We start from the raw sequence: 23,146 nt of genomic DNA on the forward strand, positions 1-23,146 counted from the left end.
ATGACACGGTGGCTCAGTGCTGCCTCACAGTGCCAGGGACCTGACTTTAATTCCAATTCCATCCTTGGGCGACTATCTGTGTCCGCATGGGTTTCCTCCCGCAGTCCAGGGATGTGCAGGTTAGGTAGATTCACCATATTAATTTGCCCATAGTGTCTAGGGTTGGGTGGATTAGCCATGGAAAATGCAGGGTGACAGAGATGGAGTGTGTTTTGGGGGAGGGGGGGGGGGTAGCGGTCTGGGTGGCATGCTCTTTGGAAGGTCGGCATGGACTCGATGGGCTGAATGGCCTGTTTCCACACTATAGGGATTCTATGATATAGTGGGTGGGACTTTTGCAAAAGCCCATGACCACCCTGGAACAGTTCTTACTTGGACAACATATCTGGTGCAGTTCCTCAAGTCCCTATCAAACATTTAGCAGTGGGAACAGGATGGAAATTTCCAATCACTTGCTTCCCCTCTTCCCCCTTACATAACAGGAGATGTCCACTTTCTTGCTATAGATGGTGCTGATCAAATAGCTGAAGTGATCAGAAAGATGGTTATACTTAGCTAAGTAGAAGCAATTTCTTCTTAAAATCTATTTCAAACATTTAGATTAAGTTGATGTATTTGAATATATCAACATTTAATTAAAATTTTAATTGAAATATTTGAAAAGGACAATGGGTCACACATTTTAAATGATTCCTTATTATTTTAAGTTGGCTTCTTTGTTTCAGAAAACATAAATTAATTGAGCTATGAAATATTAATCACAGCTTTTAATATTTTAGCTGTCTATTTTTGTTAATATTCTATTATTCACGAGGGCACCACCTAGGTGGATTGTGGTCTGGGGAGTGTGGAGATTACGGTCATGGCTTGGTTGGATGCTTTACTGTTGACTCAGACGAAGCTGCCTGAAGATGTCCCGAGCTGACATTGTAGGAGGGATGTACTCTCAAACCAGCTGCGCTTGAGGAAAGAAATGTTGTGCCTTACACATTTGGCTCCTTCAGCCTTTTGTATAATTGTTGCACTCTCGGCTCTTTCAGTGTATTTAAATGTTTAATCTCTAAGCGGCTGCGGACCAGCAAATGCCGATGAGAACCTAGGGATTCACAAATTCAGAGTTCCGCTCGCATGCATTCATTTCCAAAAAAGCTTGGGGGGGGAGGGGATGCAGTAGGGGTGGCAATCAGCTGTCTGGGGGGCTGTCCAATTAAATTGGACGGAATCTGTACTCTGGGACCTCTAACACGTTTTAAGCTTTCAGTACTCTGAATTCATTACTTCTTCCTGTTTTCATGTTTCATCCTGGTTTGTGGTTTGGCTCCCCACGAGATCTGATTTAATGGTCTCTTTGGGTAGCTGTGGCTTGCTCTGTGTTAGGATGGGTTCCCTCCGTAAGCCAGGAATGACTAACGCCCGATTCTGGTGGCTTTTGTCTGGTGGCTTTTATTTACAGTAAATCAGATTCTGCCTACCCAGGTAGGTGCATCACTCCAGTCTACAGTTGCCTTTCTTCTTTCTTCTCAGAATCCAGCACATGACAACTGCTGTTATCAATGTTAACATCAGCACTCAGACCTACTCAACACTCTGTCTGGGCAGGAGGGAGTGGACTGTAGCAAAGGACTGAGTGTTCTTTTGTTAAAGACGGAGTGACCTTTCCCTTGGTCATTTAGTAGGATGTGTAATTCCGTCTTCCTATCCCAGCTGACCCGTTTGTTACTTTCAAATTCCCATTCCCAACGCTAGTATTCTCGGAAGATGGTGAGAGATGCCTCTGTTGTTGACTGGCAGTCAAAAATGTTTCCAAAACTGAATACAGCAGCAACCTGGAATTGGAACAATAAAAGCTGGAAAAACCGCCAGTGAGTCTGGCAGCATCTGTAGAGTGAAACAAGTTAATGATTCAGGTCACAGCTTTTTGTCTGTCAAATGGTGGTCTCATGGTCCAGTGTGATAGCATTTGGAAGGCTAATAGGAGCCAGATCTGAACTATGAGCCCGTAAGCAATGTGGTAGGGAGGGGTGAGGGGAAAGAAATGGGTTTGCACCCTTCCTAAATCTAAATTGCACTTGTATTTTGGTCAGCTTTTGACTGACAGCATATGCAAAACCTGGTATTTGACAGTATCTGCAGCCTTTCTGCAACCATTGAAGGCAGCGTTAATGGCTAAGTGAATATGAATGGTTTAGATTGTCCTGAAGATTTCACTTGTCCAAAACAATGGGATTGTAGTAACATTGCTGAATGGGAACCTGCTGGTGAATTGCTCAGAAAGTGGGAGGTGAGATTTGGAACCTGCAGCCCTACTTTAAGGATGTTTCTCTCTAACCATTTCATTCTGCCTTTTAATTTGCATGGCAGTTGACATTTGTGGTTGCAATGTAACTACAAAAAGCATTCTATATCTCTCGACTCGTGGCTTTTGGGTTTTGGTCCCAACGTGTCTGAAGAGCAGATGTCTGGCAGGGGATTCTTGTTTCTGCTGGTTCACACTGTTTCTTTTTGCATACTTCCTTTTCATTCTAAATTGAAATGTGCTACTCCCCTATTTCACAAATTGAAACTTCTCTAGAGCGGTCTCTTGGGAGGGGAAGGGTTAGGGCAATGGTTCATGGTATCGTCTCTCCATCCCTTGACTGGGGAAAATTTCACCAGAGTCTTGTCAATCACTAAAAGTTGGGAAAACTCAGGAGTTCAGGCAGCACCTGTGGCGAGAAATACATTGACATTAAATGTTTCAATTTAATGACCTGTTCTCGGGCAATAATGTTTGATGGCCTTGTGTCCTGCACAGTGGTGTTTGGAAGCCACTAACCACAGTGGCTCAGTGGTCAGCACTGCTACCTCATAGTGCCAGGGACCCAGATTTGATTCCACCCTTGGGAGACTGTCTGTGTGGAGTTTCCACATTTTCCCTGTGTCTGCATGGCTTTCTTCCAGGTGCTCCGGTTTCCTCCCAGGGTCCAAAGATGCACAGATCCATGCTAAATTGCCTGTAGTGTCCAGGGTTGAGCAGGCTGGGTGGGTTAGCTATGCAGGGTTACAGGGATAAGATGGGCTGCTGGTCTGGGAGGGATATTCTTCAGGGGGTCGGTACAGTCTCTGAGCTGAACGGCCTCTATCTGCACCATAGGGATTCTATGATGCCAGTGTGGCCCAGTAACTAATGTGCAGAGGAGTTGGTGGCGTCTTGACACATTAACTGTCAAAACTTTTGCTGATCTCATGTCCTGTCTGATGATATTTGGAAGGCTTTAGGAGCCAGCACATTATCCTGGTCCCAGATTTAAACCAAGGCCCTGGAAGTAACATGGTAGTCAAGGGTGTATGGGAGAAATGGTTTAACACCCTTCCCAAATGTAAAGCATGTTTTTAGTTTGGTCAGTAACACAGGGGATTCTCACCATCTCCTGGGAACAATGACGTTGAGAGCATGAGTTTGAATGTGGCAAGAGGGTCAGCTCCGATGCCTGACAGTCTCTGTCAGAGATTATATGCACAGAAGATGGATGTGGCCATGTTTCCATTGTCAGTTGAAAGAAAGGTCACCTGACCCAAAATGTTAATGCTGCTTTCACTCTCCACAGCTGCTCCCAGAACTGCTGAGTTTCTCCAGCAATTTCTGTTTTTGCTTTACAGTATCATGGGTTGTGCTGGGAATGAAATTATCTTTAGTGCAGTGGGCCAGTGGCTGGTGAGGAAAAGAGGAATCCGATTGAGTAATCATATTGGAGTAGGTTTGATGGGTTTGTCATGTTCCGAGGCCAGTGAGACCCGAGCATCTTAGCTATGTCAAGACAAGAGTGAGGTTTGATGTGATAAGATCATCTTGAGGCAACTTACTGTTTTCTGCTTCCTACCAATCTCCCTCTTGGTCTCATTACAGCAATACAACAATTTTACTTGTATTGTCATTCCACGATGACATTTTCAGCAAAAAAAAACAAGCAGAATTTCCTTTGATCCATTCTTTAATTTGGTGTAATGTAATCACTTATGGGATTGTTCCTTCCTAGTATACCCACCAGTATTTCCTGCAATGCCAAACCTCCTGTAAAATGCTTAGTATTTTAATTACCTCTGTAAACGAAACTCTTTGTGGTCAATATTCTTCATTTGATCTTGACCCAACAGTGATGAGGCCAAATTTTCGACCAGCATTTCTTCCCAGTGAAGACGCTTTAGTGATCCACTCAGGAGATGGTGGAGGACTTTGCCCTGGGCGCTGGGCCCTTTAACTGTTTTGAAAATGTAGTTAACTGAAACTTTTTGGTATTTGTTTATAATAATATTTCAGTTTAGTTCCTAGAAGCTAGTCTTCCCAGCTTAGGCTCTCCGAGGTGATGCTCATTAAAAGAAATGGATCGATTGTAAACTATGGAAGATTTCTGATTCCGACCCAAGTGCTGCTCAACAAACAGACAATTGCAGGAAGTCACAATGACAATTTCCCCCCGGCTGTCTAGACCGTATCGCTAAAAATAGTCTTTGAAGTAGTCAGTTCTGGGAATTTTGTGATGCAGGAGGCTATTCAGCCCATCATTCCTGCACTTGTTCTATCACCCAGTGCCAATCTCCTGCCTTTTTCCCAAATCCCTGTAAACCGTTCATGTCCAAATAATCATCTAATCTGGAATGCCTGACCTGAATCTGCCTCCATCATATTTCCAGGCCCTAACTCCTTGCTGAGTGAAAGAAAAGTCTTTTCTCACGTCAGCCTCACTTTGTTTGCACATCACTTTAACTCCAAATTGTGTCATTCAATCAGGGTCAGAACAGGGGAGTGGGATAGTGCTGACACAGGCATTAATGGGCTGAATGGTGTTCTTCCGTGCTGTGTGAATTCATCAATCAGTTCGGAGAGGAATGTAAAATTTCACATAAAGTGCTTTTAAACCTTTGCACTTTTGGTTAAAATGCTTATCATTTTCTTGTTTTAATTTCTGTCCCTAATTTTTCTTTTGGGCTTCCTTCCAAGTCTGAAACCTCTTGAGTTTTTTACTCTGAGCTCCATCACAGATTGCAGGAGAAAGTCTCCAGTGACCAGGTGCATTTGAGGGAGGGGGCAACTTGCAAGTACTTCACTTTAGATTACTCGCTGTGTGAAATGCTCGATGCGTCTGGTACTGCTGCTGTAACTTTCTTTCCCATGGTCGGATCTCACTGCTATTGGCAACAACCCTGCTCACTCCTGTATCTGCAGCCAAAGATCAACAACCCAACAGCCATGTCAGGATGCCTGGGGCTGCTGGGAGGGCAATTGCCAGCCAGTTGGAAAGTCATCGGTCAGGAGGAGGTGGTTTTTATGGTCCCGTTCATTTTTTAAAAAATTTACAAACTTTTCAAAAAAAAAAGTGGCCAGCATCAGGTTCCTTTTTTTAAAAAACGTCTCAAATTTGGGTCTCTCCGTGCTAAGTACCAATGGTTGTGGCATTTACAATGCACGTTGATGTTTTAGAGTTGTGTCAGGGTTGTTAGTAATGCCTTTGTCTCCTGGTTTATGTTCACTAATGGGGTTCCTGCCTGGGCCATCTGTTTAGATCAGAGGAAGTCAGGGATAGCCATTCAGCCCCTCAAGTACGTTCTGCTGTTCGCTTTGATTACAACTGATGTCCATTTTCACTCTGTTCGCCCTACAAATGCTTAATGCCCATGTCCATCAAGATGAAAAATTAATCTCAATTTTACAAGTTCTCTACACTTTCTATGCATCAAGGGTGAATATCTTGCATTCCGGCGTCATGGCTCCTAGCTCATGAGTCCAGTACTGTGCTTGCACACTCTGTCCTAGGTGGGTAGATACCATTTGATTGGGGGGGTGGTGTGGGTCGGCCGCTTGGATTTTCACACACTGTTTAGGCCTGGCCTTCACCTGGGCCTGTCTGAGGCAGTCACATTTTGTTGACACCTTCAGGGATACTTCTTGTCCAGTTTGGATTGTCTTCTAATGACCCTTTCACCTTCTCAAAACTTTTGATGGGGGGGAGCCAGTTCCAGGCTTTCACTACTTTTTTGTGTCAAGAATTGTTTCTTAAGACTACCCCAGATTAGCCTAGGTCTACTTATAAGGTTATTCCTCATTATCCTGTTGCTGGTGTTACTTTTTTGGTAAATGCAAATCTTATATTAGTGATTTATCTTGACTAAACATTGCTTGTGTGATTCACTTTCTCAGGAGCTTTTTAATGCAACATTCAAATATCATAGAATCTATACTGTATGGAAGCCGGCCATTCGTCTATCAAGTCCACACCAACTCTCTGAAGAGCATCCCACCCATCCTTATAACCCTGCATTCTCATGGTAAATCCATCCAATATACGCATCCCTGGACACTATGGGGCAATTTAGCATGACCTATGCACCTACCCTGCACATCTTTGGACTGTGGGAGGAAAGTGGAGCACCCAGAAGAAACCCGTGCAGACACAGGGAAAATGTGCAAACTCCACATAGACAGTCATCTGAGGCTGGAGTTGAACCCGGGTACCAGGCGCTGTGAGGCAGCAGTGCTAACCACTGAGCCACCGTGCTACCCATAGGATGGATTTTGAAAATTTAATCTCAACTTTTCAAAAAACTTAAATGCTTATTTTACCATGGGAAGGGGCATCCTTAAATTTTGGGTATTTGAAGTGGTAAATGCTTGAAATAACAGCAGACTTTTGAACGAGTTTTATTCATTCAGGAAATATGAATGTTGCTAGCTCAGCCAGTATTCATTGTCCTTGAGCAAGTGGTGGTGAGCTGTCTTCTTGATTCCTGCAGTCCATGTGGTGTCGGGACACCCAGATTGCTGATGAGAAGGGAGATGCAGGATTTGACCTGCCCACAGTGAGGAAATGTGAATATAGTTCCATGTCCGATTCTGTTTGTTGTAGGTTAGGATAGCTGGTCGGCACAGTTTCCATGCTGTACATCTCTATGACTCTTAATACTGTTTATAATTTACATTGTCGAGTCTCAATCAAAATTTGCTAAACATGCAGTCAATATCTTGGTAGTACTTCTTTTTCCTGACTGATCTTTGACCCATTCATGGATTCCTTTGATGCCAAGGCAAGAGTTCAATTTCAACTTCCTTCCTTTGTTTATCGCTTGTTAGGCCTTTTGTGTTGAATACTCATGACTTGGATCAAAATCCTTTGCTTAACTTGTGTGGAGAAACTGTAATGGGTTTTGCTTTGTCATCTGAAGATATTTGTGATACACTCGGTATGATATATATTACACAGGGAAACTCTGGAAGATCAAAATCTGCTGTCCCGATGTAAAAGGATAAGGGTTGGGGGGGGGGCGAATAAAAAACAGCATTTGATAGTTGTCCCATTTTTTTTTGTGGGCAGCTGCCAAAGTTTGGGATTGAGAGCATTTCCTTTTTCGAATGTCTCCAAAAAGAGTGTTGTAGTAATTGGTAAACAGTTAGTTTGAGGCCACAAGACTCAACCCAAGTACGCCTTAGTATGCATGTTTCCTTTGCTGCTCTCGTTTAGCTGAGTTGTTGTTGCAATTATTTTCTGGCCTACCAACTGCGGTTGCATTTCCCGCTCCCCCACCCCCTACTCGGTTCTGAAGCTTGTTTCCACTTTGTGTGGTTTCAAACATCTGGATACCATCAGTCACCTTGAGGGAGTCTTGATGACAGCAGCTACAGCACCAAGGCCGGTATAAGGAAGGGGACCGTGTGGAAGAGAAAAAGAGTGGTGTCTAAGAGCCTTGGGCTAGCAAAGTCTCATTTTAAATGGGCTTCCTAAAAATAATTAAGAGCAGACTTTTGCCCACTGGGCGACTGACATGGGTCAAAATAACAGAAGTTGAAATTCAGTGAACTGTGAATCCGTGTATGATTCAAACATTGATTTCTGTGTACTAACTGCATCATTTTCCTTTCTCACCATTTTGCCTCCCTGCCCCTCTCTCCTCCTTCCCCCTCTCCATTTCGTCCATATTGAGATCATTTGAAGCATTATTTCAGTAACCAGAAATGCTAAGCAGACTTCTATTTAGCTTTCAGTGTGCTGTATATGGTCTACTTAACTTCACCTAAAAGTTACCACGTGTATTCTTAGTTCTTTAGGGACCATGTTAAGAAAACATCCCAAAACGTTTGCCTGAACTGTACAGAATGGTCTGCTTGAAAAATTTATTAATGTTTGTCATGAAGAAACGATTGTGCAAGCAAATTGGAAGCTCATAGTTTAAGCTGACTGCATTTATTCAGTTAATTTTCCATTCATTATTCTAAAACTTCGATAATTTTCTGTAGCATTTTTAAAATTGATAACATCTTAGCATGGCACCTAAGACAGTTCCTGTATTGATTTGAGATGTTATAAGATGTACATGCCCTTTTATTTTAATAGGGTTAAAAAAACCGAAAATGGCATTTGAGCCCTCTCCCCCAAATATTCCTTCACTGGGGAAGATGCTGGCCTATGTTATGTTTTCTCCATTGTTAAAATGCTACTCCTATTCCAGTTATAGAAGTACAGATCTTATGATCTCTATGATACAAATTCCAAAATTGTGTGTTGTAGGAGCAGTGATAGTTTGGTTATTGTCTCAGTTAGGCGTGAATGTGTTGCTGGATTTAATATCTAATCAGTATTTTTCTTTGTTTATTTTCGTATTTTCTCCCTTTTGAAACAGCACCACTTTCAACCCCAACAGCTATCCCATCATGCATCTCCCTTCCCACTTGCCCTCCACCCGTCAGGTCTGCAACTTCCCACCATGTCATCCATCGGTGCGAGCTCAGGTCTTCTGGCGCTGTCCAACGCACTTGCAGCTCATCCCCCGTTTGCGCTGAAAGAAGACAAGAATCATCAAGATCCGGAGCATCGACGAGGTAAACTCATCATCCTTATTTACCTACAACAAAAAACAGAAGTTGCTGAAAAAACTCAGCAGGTCTGGCAGCATCAGTGCAGAGAAATCAAAGTTAATGTCTTTGATCCGGTGACCCGCCCTCAGAACATTCTGAGGAAGGGTCACCGGATCTGAGATATTAACTTTGATTTTTCTTCACAGATGCTGCCAGCCCGGCTGAGATTTTCCAGCAACTTCTGTTTTTATTTCTGATTTTCAGCATCCGCAGTTCTTTTGGTTTTTATGCTTATTTACCTGCTCTCTAAATTCTGAGAGCATTAAAAATTACTCTCTTAGTTAGTGGCTTCATGAGACCTAGAGTCTTTCATTACTTCTTGTTGCACTGTTAGCTCCTGTGTTCAATGTGCAATATGTCTACCTTGTCTTTCAGAGAATTCACCCATTAACAGCTCCAAGTGTTGTGTGTATGAAGTGTTGTGGCTCTGTCTCGCATTACTTTGCTTTGTGTTTGTGAACTGAATGCACACAAATCCAATTGTTTGCAATAATATCTTTTCATAAGTTGTAATGTGCTTTACCGTTTTAAATAAACTGACCAACTGAGTTAATCAATCCCTTGAAGAGCATTTTATTAGACCATTATTATTAACATGACCAAGAATATTGCAGAATTTCCTCACATTCTTTCACCCATCCCTATAATTTTGCTGGAAATCAGCAATTATGATAAACTGGAGTTTCAAATGATCTTGTGTCAAAGATACTGCAGCCCGTTGGGAGAGAAACCTGAGAAAATTCCAAATGCGAGGCATTATCAACCTTGAGAAGTAATGGTAAATTTGGGCTCCACTAGTCTCTGAGAGTTTACACTAAGAATAGCTGACTAATATTTGAAGAAAACAGCCCCCAAAACTCTGCCACAACTAAATACAAATTTCTCAGAGTGGCTTCTTGGGGGCAAGTTTTTGCAGGACCCTCATTTGTTTTGGGGCGTGAGCGCCTGTGTCCTTTTATGGTTGGCTAACAAACATTGCTTTGGAAATGAGCCTATTTTAGCATATTTTGATAATAGAAAGTTAAGGGGTCACACGTTTTGGAAACCAGAGCAAGGAAAATAAGGTGCATCAAATTGCTCTTTTTAAATGGAGTGAGCGATCTTGGTGCAAGAATCACTAGACCACAAGAGTGGTCATAACAAGTGGGTCAGCTCACAGGCACACAATACAAACAAGGAAATCAAGTTGAGTTCACGTAAGACCCATGGCTAAAGTGACAGCTGTTTGGACCACACTAAATAACGAAAGTTGAAATTAAATGGGAAAAGGCAGATTAAATCATCAAAGATATCACTGGGCATGAAGAATTGCAGTTATGACTAGAAACATGAGAATTTGGGACTTTGTTTTAACTACACCTGTGGTTAATGAGTAACCTGGAGGAGACATCATATTGCCAGAAAAGCTGTGATGGAGTAAAACAGTGGTCAATTTTCTTTTGACCCTTTTCCAATGTTCAAGGAGAGAGCATAAGTTTAAGAATTTCGTGTGACCTCAAAAAAGAAATTCTTGACGTGGAACAATAGGTAGAATGTTGAATCCTATGCAGTAATTTTAAAATTTCATGCTCGGAATGTGTCTGAATGGATTTCTAGGCCATTTCAGAGGAGAGGTAAGGGTCAATGACATTGCAATAGTCCTGGAGACACATGTAGGCCAGATCAATAAGGAAGGCAGATTTTCTCAATTGAAAGATGAAAATGTTTATGACGATCAATATCTTCATAATCTTTATTAGTGAGTTTATCATTTTTTATTAATTGATTTTCAAAATCTATATCAGGGATTTGAATCCATGACTTCTGAGCATCAGTGCAGATGTTTGGATTACTAGGCCAGTAACAATGAATTGGGCAGTTGAAACAATGAGTATTGGAAGAGTTGGGGAAGGAGGAAAAGGGTTGACTTATTTACTGGCTATGTAAGGGAAAAGATTTGATGATCTGAATGTTTTGTTTCTGCATTGTAGCATTTTAAAGTTTGGTTTAAGGGGAAGGACTGGAACCAGCTTAGTGTGTGGGAGTTGCATCATTAGAAAATGGAAAATCTCCATGAGATATTATTCACCCGTTGAACACAACTGTACAGTTGGTAATCATTCACAAGTGATTTTTAAAAAAATATATAATTTTCTTTGAGAAAAGACAAGCTTCTTCCAACTTGGAGAGCTGAGAGCAAATTTAACTACAATTTAGAGTAGGGAATTTTTGAGTTTTGCGAAAGAAATTGTAATGTAAGCCCTGAACATGAATTTTAAAGAAAAGGATCAAGTTTAATGGATGTTGTGCAAGTTGAAGAAGAATGTCTTTTGCTGAGAGCAGGCTTCAAGGTTAAGAATAAATGGTGAGAGGGGCAAGTTGATAAAGGATGCTCCTGTGCAGTGAGAGAATGTGGGGTATCTGTTCAGGAGCTGTCTGTTTAGGGCTTGGGTGTGTACAATAACCAGTTTTGAAATTGGAAGGTTGGCTCAGAGGTTTTATTTAAGGTGTTTGTGTGCTGCCATCACAAGGCACATTAATACTTCAAGAATGTTTATATAGTAAAAAAAAATCAGCTGGATGTTGCATTGGGAAATGGTGTACAAGAAAGGTTGACCTTTTGAAGCACTGAATTGGACTGGTTCAGTGTTTGACATTTCTTCTGTTGTAGCTGTGAAGCAAAGTGAATGGATTGTGTTTTATATGACACTTGCTGAAGGGCAAATGACTAACTTGGTTTTTGTTTCTCTTGTTCCTTATGGTCTGGTGTACTTCCAACGGAGTCAGACAGAGACCAAGGCTCAGTAAGTAGTGACATTTTGTTGCTATCCATTTAATGAAGAAAACATGGGAGGTCAAACAAAGCAATTGTTCGCAGCAGTGCATAGTACAGGAGTGGGTGATCCTACTTTTTAAGTTGGAATGATGCCAGAGTATGCTATTTAAAAAAAAAGAGACATTTGATGTGTTGTGTGCATGTATTATGTGTAAATTGTGGGGAAATAGTATGAAACTTATTTTCAAATATCATCATTTGGAGGTCGAATGTGCTTTGAATTTTGCAAATGGAATAAAGACTTATGAGAACTGACTTCATTGTTCAGCTTGTACTTGGCAACTGTATTTTAGCATTTGCTTTATGCTCATGACCAATGCCACTTTTCAATAAATACAGCACATGCTATAAAGTTTAATACATATCATTTTATGTATCATCTTCTCTGGAGGCTTGAAGCCAATTTGAAAATATCGCTAATATTCTCCCTGGATATGTGGCTAATTGAAAGATCCCAAGATAATGGGCAATCTTAGAAAGGCACAACAGAGTGGGTTATCTTTACAGTGTTTGAACATGTGGGAGGATTTACTTAGCAATCGGGCTACAATGCTTAGAAATGACCCTTTTCAAAAGATGAAAAAATGTTGACAAAATTGAGACTGGATTGCTTGACCTTTCTAAGGGCTAGTTTTCCTGGACTTTGGGAAAAGCCCAGGTGAAAAGCTCTATTATAAATGCAACCATGTTGACTGTTTGCGTTCAGTAACTTATGAAATCCTATCAATAAAGTTTCATAGAATTAGATTCCCTACAGCGTGGAAACAGGCCCTTCGGCCCAACAAGTCCACACCGACCCTCCGAAGAGTAACCCACCCTGACCCATTTCCCTCTGACTAATGCACCTAACACTATGGGCAATTTAGCATGGCCAATTCACCTGACCTGCACATCTTTGGAGTGTGGGAGGAAACCTGCGCAGACACTGGGAGAATGTGCAAACTCCACACAGACAGTCACCTGAGACTGGAATTGAACCTGGGACCCTGGTGCTGTGAGGCAGCAGTGCTAACCACTGAGCCACCGAGCCGTCCCGACATAGAATCCAACGGTGTGGAAACAGGCCTTCTTTTTATCAAGATGAAACCTTTAGCCCTTGTGATTCATCATAGTTAAAATGCATTTCTTGATCAGGTCAGCATTCATTCTCGAGATATCTTTGGGATAGTGAAGATTTGGAAGAAAATTGCTACCCTTACTCATGGCGTCTTTTTGAAATTTGTGACCATTTGCAATCAAGGGGTGGGGTGAGCTGAACGAGAGTCTCTTGGCACAATTTATGAGCATTGTATTTGCTTTGAAAACCACAACTGAGCAATATTCCCAGAACCACTTCCATTATTCATAAAGAACTCTATGAGCAATGGGAATGGAATCCTTGCTGGAGGCACAGAGCCACTAGCGAATGTAATGATAAATGTAGCCAGTGATCTGCGGCGTTGCAAAGTGTTTCTCGTCCATGGTTTTGGATTTTTGTGGCAGTCAGTATGTGAAAACCATGAATCTGCAGACAGGAATGCGGTGTTGAGCCTGTTTTCCAATGATGTCAGACATTGCAAGATATCACTAGGAGAAAGTGAGGACTGCAGATGCTGAAGAAGGGCTCATGCCCGAAACGTTGATTCTCCTGCTCCTTGGATGCTGCCTGACCTACTGCACTTTTCCAGCAACACATTTTCGGCATTGCAAGATATCACCCAGATCCGTGGGAGCACGAGGATGTGGGATTAAATTGGATAGCTCTTTCAAAGAGTTAGCAAAAACATGGTGGGGGTTGAATGGCCTCGTGCATTGCAAGATACTGTGATTATGAAGATTGTTAGCCTAGACATTGGGACAATGGGACTGACTGTGGATTAGTTCACAGAAAGCTGCTGTCATTTCAAAGGTCCAATGCACCTCCATCCGCCTCTTGTCCTGTATTGACTCTATAACTCCTTAATCTCAGTGGTATCTTGTCATCAGATCTACACATTTTACGAGCCACTTTAAAGTCTCAGTTGAAAGAAAGCATCTTTTTCTTATGAAGCACCCCTTTAAGCCTGCATTATTCTAATCAGTTAGGGTTTGTACTCAAACCTCTGAGTCAGAGCTTGAACCAACAGGCAAGAGCACCTCAATCTGCTTTGTACCCAGGGCATATTAGAATATCGTTGCTCCAGTCTCCTTTTGTAGCCTTTGAAGCTGTTACTGCAGTCAAGAATTTGGCCTGCAGTCTGAGTCACAATAGTGCGCTGGTGGGTAGGATTTTGGGGGGCTGTGGTGGTGGACTGTAGAACTTTATTAATTCTTTTATGGATTAGGTGTTGGAGATGTTGCATTTCCCCATTCGAGTAACTGTGAAAGATTTTATTGCACTATTCAACCAAGATCAGAAAGCTCTTTAGTGACTTGGTCACATGACTGTCAAACAGCAGATTACCCTAATCATTCATTCCTGCATTGCATAGAATTAGATGCACCTTGGACACTCGTAATTTCAGTTTCAGATTGGGAGCTAACTTGTATATTTTTTCTTCAAAATTGAGTATCGGAAGCCTGGAATTCTCTTGGGGCTCCTTTAAAATGCCCTTTCTTCCAGTTTGACTTTGTAAGAATAAAGTCTCTTGTCTTGGCTTCCTCCACTCAGAGTCACTGTTCCTTTCTCTCAGGTGAGACCAGTTATCTACTCATCAAGTTGCTTCTGAATTATGCAGCTAATTTACAGTGTTAATTTATGAATCAATGTATAGCCTTCTCATTTGGACTTTTGTTAAGAAAGGTGAATGTGGTTTAATTTTTATGTTGTTCTCGGTGTTCAGGTTTGTTTGTTTACATGTATTTTTTAATGAGGTTTTATAGTCCTTGAAGTGAAGAAATGGAGATAACTATACAGGGGGGAAATTAAACAAGAGATAGAGGAAAACAAATCTGCTGTTGCCAAGCAACAGGGTGCCAGAGTCATGGTGTGCTAAAGAGTGGAATCCAATGTGGTAAACTCTTGACGAAGATACATCACGTTACTGCTGGAAACAGAGTTTAAGGAACAATGTGTGTTTGCTGGCAGACTAAAGTATTAGTGAGTTTAGTTTGCAGTTTAGTTTGGTGTCTCAGGGAGAGATATCAACTGGAAAAGAAGCATCTACTAAATGTGTCGAAATGCAGTGGAAGGAAACTGGTTTCAGCTGTGCCAGCCTGAACCAAAGGCACTGCTGTGCAGACAATGGTAAATATTGTGCTAAATTACTGGTGGTATAGTGGCTTAATGGTTAGCACTGCTGCCTTACAACATCAGGGACCTGGGTTCAAATCCAGCCTTGGAAAACTTGTCTGTGTGGAGTTTGCATGTTCTCCCTGCATCCGCTGGGTGCTCTGGCTTCCTCCCACAGTCCAGCGATGTAAGGGTTAAATGGATTGGCCATGCTAAATTGCCATAATGTCCAATGATGTGCAGTCAAAAGTGAGGACTGCAGATGCTGGAAACCAGAGTCTATATTAGAATGGTGCTGGAAAAGCTCAGCAGGTTCAGGCAGCATCCGAGGAGCAGGAAAATCGACATTTCGGGCAAAAGCCCTTCATCAGGAATCCTGATGAAGGGCTTTTGCTCGAGTGATGTGCAGGCTAGGGTAGGTTAGCTGTCAGTGAGCCTGCACCAACCCTCTTTCCACACTGTTGGAATTCTTATTCTAACATTGACTGGGTTTACTGATGGATAAAAGGAATAATATTCAGTTTGAATCCTTTTCTGGTGTTTTATAATGTATTGGCATGGATGGAGGATTGGTTATCTAACAGGAAACAATGATTGGGGATAAATGAGTATTTTTCTGGTTGGTGATCAGTGACTTGTCGTGTGCCTCAGGGATCAGTGTTGGGACAGTAATTATTCACAATGATTTGGAGTTGGGGACCACATGTCTCAAAGCTTGTGAATGACACTAAGATGAGTGATAGGAGATGAGGAGAGGCTGAGTAAATTGGGATTATATTCATTGGAATTTAGAAGAATGAGGGGGGCTCTTATAGAAACATATCGATTCCCTTTATAATTTTATAAGATAGAAGTAGAGAGGATGTTTTCACTGGTGGGCGAAACTAGGACAAGAAAGGCATAGCCTCAAAATTGGGGGGAGCAGATTTAGGACTGAACTGAGAAGGAACGTCTTCGCCCAGAGGGTTGTGAATCTGTGGAATTCCCTGCCCAGTGATGTCGTTGAGGCTTCCTCAGGAAATGTTTTTAAAACTAAGATAATTTTTTGAACTGTGAAGGAATTAAGGATTATGGTGAGAGGGCGGGTGTGTAGAGCTGAGGCCACAAAAAGATCAGCCGTGATCTTATTGAATGGTGAAGCAGGCTTGAACATCCAGATGGCCTACTCCTGGTCCTTCTTCTTATATTTTAATGAAAGCTTTCCAATCTTTTATCTACTGTAACGTAGTTCTTGTCTAACAACTGTTTTCTACTCTATAGAGCTCCATAAAACTGGATTCCATCACACCAGGTTTCATCAGGCGGGATTATATCAATTTTGTATTTCCCTCCCGTGTGCCTTTGCTTTATTGTTATGTCTAGTTCATATTACTTAAGAATTTTTTTTAGCAAAAACAATTGTTATTGACAGGTATTGAGTGCAATTAAAGTGATTTAATTTGCTAGAATGGTTTAATGGTAGAACAATATTTGAGTCAGCCATTGAATAGTGTGGACCTTTGCTTCTCATTCCATCCCCACCCCCTCATGTTTCATCTTTGCAAACTTTGCATTTTATTTTAGTGAGCATCACCTGTCATAGTTAAAGCTAACTTTCAAAAGAGCTCCAACTTTTCTATCCCCAGCACATTAAACCTTTGGAACTTTCCGCACTGACAGAGTCTATCCCGACCATCATGCTCATGCTGAGTCTTTGAAAGAGCTGTCTAGTTGATCCCATCGTCTGCTTATTCCCCATCAACCTGCAATTTTGTTCCCTTTGAAGTTTTTATTTAGTTCTGTTTTGGAAGTTGCTTTTGAATCTGCTTCCATGCCCCTTTTGAAGCATTGCATCCAGATCATCACACACATGTCAAGATGTATTGAAGCTTCATTTTCTTCAGGTTCAGAACCTGCACAATGCCCTTTTCCAATAACTATGACCCTTGGGAAATTCAATGCACATTCTAATATGCACAATATCCATCCCCTTCCACCCTAGGGCATTTATTCTCAAGGGTGTGAGGCTAGAAAGTGTGGGACAAGGGATTCATTCAGCATTCAACTGGGAATTGTCTTGGTGACCTGGGTTTGGTTGTTGCTACTAGTTGTTACAAAGACCAAGTGCACCCCATTGTCCCCATCACTGGAGCACTTCCACCTGATGAGTGCATGTTCTGTTTGGAAATGATACAAAAGCTGACAGAAATGAATGACACAATGCAAACTGACTGAAAATTGGATTGATTTGCACCCTGGGAATTGGAATAAAGTTGAAAATCACACACAACTCCCTGATGCCAAGTTGAGAATGATTAAACTTGGTGGCTGCCTCCTTCTCCTCCTGTTTACTGAATTCCTCTGTCCTTGCAAATAGCATCAGAACCCTGGGCTGAAGGTAAAATGATCTCTTTGAATGTAATCAAAAGACTAGAGATCCATCATGTTTGACCTGCCAATTGCTACAACAGCCAAAACAGTGTCTTTGTTTGTCCACAGGGAATGTGTTGACAGAGATGTAGTGCATCTGTCACACATGCTTGCCTTCCTTATTAATAATTAGTTGCCTCAATGTACACAATGATCATGGGACCAGAAAAGGGGAAAATGAATTTTCTCCAGCTGATGTTCCACCATTTAGCTTAATGTCCCCAAACCCTAATGTTGCGGAAAGAATTTAACTCTCTGCTGTCCATGCAGGCTATGCCATTAACCCTTTAAGTTAAAGGAGATTATTCTTTCTGTCTTGACCGCTTGCAAATCTCAGGCACTGATGCACCCTTCAGTGTTTGTATCAGGTATTAAACTGTCAGCAAAGGAGTTAACATCATCTTAACACATACAACTGCCTTTATCTATTCTCTTTAGGAGAGTTATTGCATGATCGAATCTCTGAGCTCAGGACAAAAGCATTCTAGGATTATGCCTGCACCATCACATTGAAAGTCCTGTCTAGACCCACTTGTTTGTGCTTTTCAATGAATTTCTGTAATTTTTATCTTTCTATTTGCAGTTTATTTTTGAAATTTAGTATTATGTCAGTTCCTGAGGCACCTCCCCCCCCACCCCCCCCCCAGCCATTTCAGGCAGCACATTCTGTAAATTATCTACATATGGGTCTTTGGTTTCTTAGTCAATTGTTTGAAATCTCATTATTGATCTGTTCCAGCAGAAGCTATTCTCCCTGTTGATGTGGTGGAGGCTGGTACAATTGTAACATTTAAAAGGCATCTGGATGGGTGTTTGAATAGGAAGGGTTTGGAGGGATATGGGCCAGGTGCTGGCAGGTGGGACTAGATTGGGTTGGGATATCTGGTCGGCATGGACGGGTTGGACCGAAGGGTCTGTTTCCATGCTGTACATATCTATGACGCTATGACTGTATCAGAGCTCTCCATAGCTCTGAGCCATTGTTAAATGTCCCTTTCAATGTTTTCTGCACTACAGAGAGCAATTCCAACATCTCTAATCTCCCTGTGTAGCTTCTTTTTTCATGTGTGTCAAAGAGCAAGGAACCAGACAGAAGAGACACATTGGAGGTTGCGAGGTAGTTTGGGAGCAGAGACAAAATATTGAGGTAGGAAGAATGAGGGAAAGCTCATTAATGATTGGAGGAGTGGCCACCACTGATGGAGCCAGGAATGAGAAGGAGACTGACGTCCTGGGTCATTGCTTCCCAATCTTTTTCCGACTGTGATCCCATCTTGGGACTTAAAAAGTGCTGTGACCTGCAACAGCAGGGTCCTGTTAGAGTGGGAGCATGCTGGTCAGAGCTCCATGGTAACCATTGCTGCCTCAGCTAATGACCCTAAACTTTCGGCTTGTGACGCCCACTTTCGAAAGCCCAATGTTAGGATGAAGGAACGGCTGGCCCGAGTGAGCAAAGGAGAGCTATACAACCACCACGTAGAGGTTTGAAGCTGAGGACCATTTTAAAAAAAACCTTCCTGTTCTCATTTTTATTTCGAGATATGATCAAATTACAAAACATTGGCTGAAAACTGTCTTGAAAGATCCAAGTGTCTTAATTGAGATAATTGTGGTGTTGGTCTGGGCAAAGTTTCAAACCAGGAAGACATCTGCTAAATGAGTCTGTTTGTTGCTACCCTCCCACTACGTAACTGACTCAGTATCACCGATACAATGTAAATGATATAATGTTTGGACATTGCAAAACTTTCCCACTGTATAATATGTCTGTGTCAAATACATGCTGTATGATGTTCTAATGCTTCTTGGTGAGAAGGTGTTATAGAGTTCTCCGCTACTCTAAATATACTGTTACGTATTTGTATAGTAACTTACATTCTCTGCACTTTGGACTTGCCTATGAAGTTAGAATCTTTTGTTGGTAACCCAAAAACAAAAGAGACTGGGATTAATTTTCTTTGCTGTGTCTTCTTTGTCTTTCTAGGGACTGACTCCCTTGCTAGGATACAGTGACTGTGTGTTGGCAAGCTATTTAACAGATCATCACAGCTACGTTTACTGTTAAATATTTGCACAAGCAAACCCCTGGCTGGGCTTGGTGAATAGTGACTGGGAGTGGAATCAATTGTAATTCTACTCCCACTTGTTTAACCCAGACCAATCGTAGCTTTGCTTCATGGCTGTGGTGGAGAACGGGATTCAGCATTGGCCGGGAATTGTGGAGGGGGACCATGGGGTGGGGGATGGGATTGAAAGAGGAGGTGGAATCTTTAATCTTTATAACCCTGAGATGGTAGTTCTCTTTTGCCTGAATCACACTGTGAATGACTGCATTGGGGTTTTGGGTGAGCTACAGTCAGTTGACTACTTGGTCTGAGATTTCCCAATCAGATTATCTGTTTATCCATTCCCATCAATTGTTCTTGTGTAATTTTAATTTTCAAATGAGCAAAATGCCGCTGATTGGTTTTCTCGGGTTACGAATCTCCCAGAATATTTCAAGATTTATTGTTGGGAAAGGGGGTTAGTGATCCATGTGAAGTAATGGGCATTTTTAACTGACATACTGGATTAGTGGTGCTGGAAGAGCACAGCAGTTCAGGCAGCATCCAACGAGCAGCGAAATCGACGTTTCGGGCAAAAGCCCTTCATCAGGAATGAAGGGCTTTTGCCCGAAACGTCGATTTCGCTGCTCGTTGGATGCTGCCTGAACTGCTGTGCTCTTCCAGCACCACTAATCCAGTATTTGGTTTTCAGCATCTGCAGTCATTGTTTTTACCTTACCATTTTTAACTGACATGTCAGGGCTGGGATTCTTTTTCAGTGAAAGGCCATGCAATGTGCATTGACAGACAATTCTGGGTCTTGTACTACCTTGTGCTTAATATGCTGAACAGCTTGAAGTTTGAGATTTTGCTGCAAGCTTTAGCACTGAATATATTCAGTACATGTCCAACTGCAATCATGGTACAGCTTCATGACTGACTGCTAGTAAATGCTTTGGTAATAGACTTCAACAGAATTATAATTCTAGGAAAAGGCTTTTCTGCATTTAATAGTTAAATTATGTCTTAAAGAACATTTAGTGTATATGGCATCTCAGGCAGTGGTCCTGCTGAGTGTTCAAATGTGTACCTCTCTAAACAGCAGCAGGTTTTTAAACATGGTCCTTCCTACTCTAGGCCCCAGCTCATGCTGAGTACAGTCAGCAGAGGCAGACTGCTCTGTGGTGCCTCATCCAAGCGTCCGTGTACTAATGTGCCAGTCTAGATAGTGAACATCAGTAGGCTTTTTTTTCTGCTGGGAGAAGGATGAGCAGCAACGTGATGCACATGTTCCACTTGAAATTACATGAGAGCAAGAATCGAGCAGTTTGGTCCCTCCTCCCAGGCCAGTTAGAGCTTAGGTTCATTCATCACCCTGCTAATTGGAGCCTTCCTCGCCCAATGTGGGTCTTGTTTTGAGTAGCTCTTTTGATTTTAAACTTGGCCTTTTATGCCGCTTTCAGTGTGATTCCTCTCCATCTTCATGTGCTTACTGTGTATGTTTAGCTGTGTAATCTGTCTCCAGAGCACTAAATTCGATACTTTATTAACTTACGCTGTCTTTGACAAAATGTCCTTCCATGACAGACTTTGGCTTTCGATCTTGACTGGGTCCATGAAAGCATGTCTATGTGTTAACCTGAGCCTTGCCAGAAGTGATGTTGAACCAACAGCTGCAGTTGGATCTTCTTGGCAAATATTTTACCATCGACATCATCCCTTGGCTGGACAGCAAACGTTTACTGGCTGTTAGATTTGAAGGGCAGATTTTGGAACTTATCACTTTTTTTTAAAAATAAGGTTTGAGAACTGCAATTTGGATAATTGCCCCCTCAACCCAAATCTATGAATATTCAAAAATCCAATGGATCAGTCTGAAATTTCTTTGGAAACGCATTTAATGCATTTCTGTATCTGATCTAAAGAAGCTATCATCTGGTATTAATTTGTTCCTTCCAAGTCAGCAACACATGCGTTTCTCAAATCAGATATCACTTACTGATGTTTTGGTGTTGAGCCTTATGATTTGAAAAGTGAGTGTTGGGGAGTTGGGAAGGAATTAAACAAATTGAACACATACCAGATTTAATGTACCTCCAACTTCTGCTACTTGAAACACTTGAAGAAATATATTATTTAAATTTAAGAATACTGTGAAATTGCTATGTTGAGTTGCAGATGATAGTTTTATTCTATTTCTGTTCCCCCAAGTGTGTGTGTGTGTTGCATTTCCTGATCCAGTTAAATGCAAAGATGGGGAAAAAAATGGTCACCACCGGCTCATGACCAGAGAAGGTCAAGAGAGTGACAAATTGAAGTTTCAACCAAATAATTAAAGAATAATCAAATCAACTGAGAATTCAGTGCTGATTTCAGTCAGGGATTCTGAGAAATGTTAAATCCCTTTGCATTGAGTTCATGGGCAGCAGCTTTCCCCATGGACTGAGGCCCATTCAATCTCTTCTGTGCAGTTGAATCCCCCTGTATCCTTCCTACGAAGTGTTACAATTGACAACTCTTCAATTCTCCAGCATTCATTGCCTGCCTTTGAGAGGAGTGTTGGAAATTAAAAGGAGGTTGGTGGAGGGGGGGAGTAGAGGAGCACAGACACCAAGGAATACTGTGGAGGAGTCCACTAAGCCCATAAAATCATCTTTACTCGAGATCCAACATGAATCCCACTTACCATGCTCCCTTAACTCCCTATATAGGAGGGGGGCCTATTTTAATGGAACCCAACTGAAAGTAGCAACAAAACCTTTTGACCATGAAGCTGCTGCAGAGAGCTGATGGTTTTGACACGTGTACCTCTTACAGTTAGGAACAGAATAAATCTGCTGTTGGAACCAGCCCATAAACACTGTTAAGTTCCATTCAGTCTTCGAGGCTTTTGGTTGGCGCCCAATACCAGTTAAAAACATATCAATTAGCCTTGCTCAACCCTTGCGTGCTTTTATATTGCATACTGCAGGATGATTGTACTTAGTTCCCAAAGCTTAATTTGATTTGTACTCGTTGCTGTAGAAGAGAGGATATACATTTGTTACAGGACACTCTTAAACCTACACACACGAGCTGAAAAACCTCTTTCTGATTGCCATCTATCCATCCACCCCTCCCCCCATGCCCCTTTCTCACATCAATTTATGTTATAGCGCTCCAGGGGTTGTAATTTGAATGAGCTGCAGTGAGGTATAATGGGATCCAATAAACATATCAACGTTTTGATACATTATGCTGCTCCCGCTGTTTAATAGCTGGGTGAGTCATGCCAGTAAAGGAACCATTAACCATTTTCAGTTTGAAGCTGATGGTGAGAGTGCAAGCACTGAGCAGTGACTGGCTCTTGAACGCTAAAATGATGCAGGAGCGTGAAGCCAGAGTCCCCTTTGTTTTTGGACGGGGTATGCCCTGTCACAGCCTGTCCTCAATATTCCTCTTTCTCTCTTCATCTGTTTCCTGCCCTGCAGCCAACCAGATCCTGCACAGGGTTGGGGAGTGGGTCAATATACTGTGCGTTTTTGGGGTTGCCCCCCCGGCAATCGGAGGAGGTGGTGGGAGGCTGGTAATCTTAGAGCAGGGGGTGAACGGGCATGATAGCGGGGGGAGGGTGGCAGAGGCTGGCAGTAGAGAGGCAAGAAGCTGGGATTGGTGGAGGGTGGGATGGAGACTTCCTAGGCTGGCTTATTTGGCGGTGGGTGTGGGATTAGTGCATCGCCATGCAATCTGCGATCATAAAGAATAACACATGTGGCAGCTTGGGGCTCTGGATTGTGTTTTGGCTGGTTCATGCATTGGATGGT

The 23,146-nt window shown here is 42.1% G+C and overlaps 1 protein-coding gene across 1 annotated transcript in view; it reads left to right on the plus strand.

The window, feature by feature from the left end:
• The window catches only part of LOC140494705 (transducin-like enhancer protein 1), a 167,036-nt gene that overhangs the window by 90,275 nt on the left and 53,615 nt on the right, over positions 1 to 23,146 (plus strand). Inside the window, exons 7-8 of the mRNA XM_072594209.1 lie at positions 8,650 to 8,848; positions 11,651 to 11,667. Of these exons, the coding sequence (XP_072450310.1) occupies positions 8,650 to 8,848; positions 11,651 to 11,667 (216 nt within the window). The remainder of the gene's footprint in view (positions 1 to 8,649; positions 8,849 to 11,650; positions 11,668 to 23,146) is intronic.

This window comes from Chiloscyllium punctatum, chromosome 24 (genome assembly GCF_047496795.1).
Source record: "Chiloscyllium punctatum isolate Juve2018m chromosome 24, sChiPun1.3, whole genome shotgun sequence".
Lineage (NCBI taxonomy): Eukaryota > Metazoa > Chordata > Chondrichthyes > Orectolobiformes > Hemiscylliidae > Chiloscyllium > Chiloscyllium punctatum.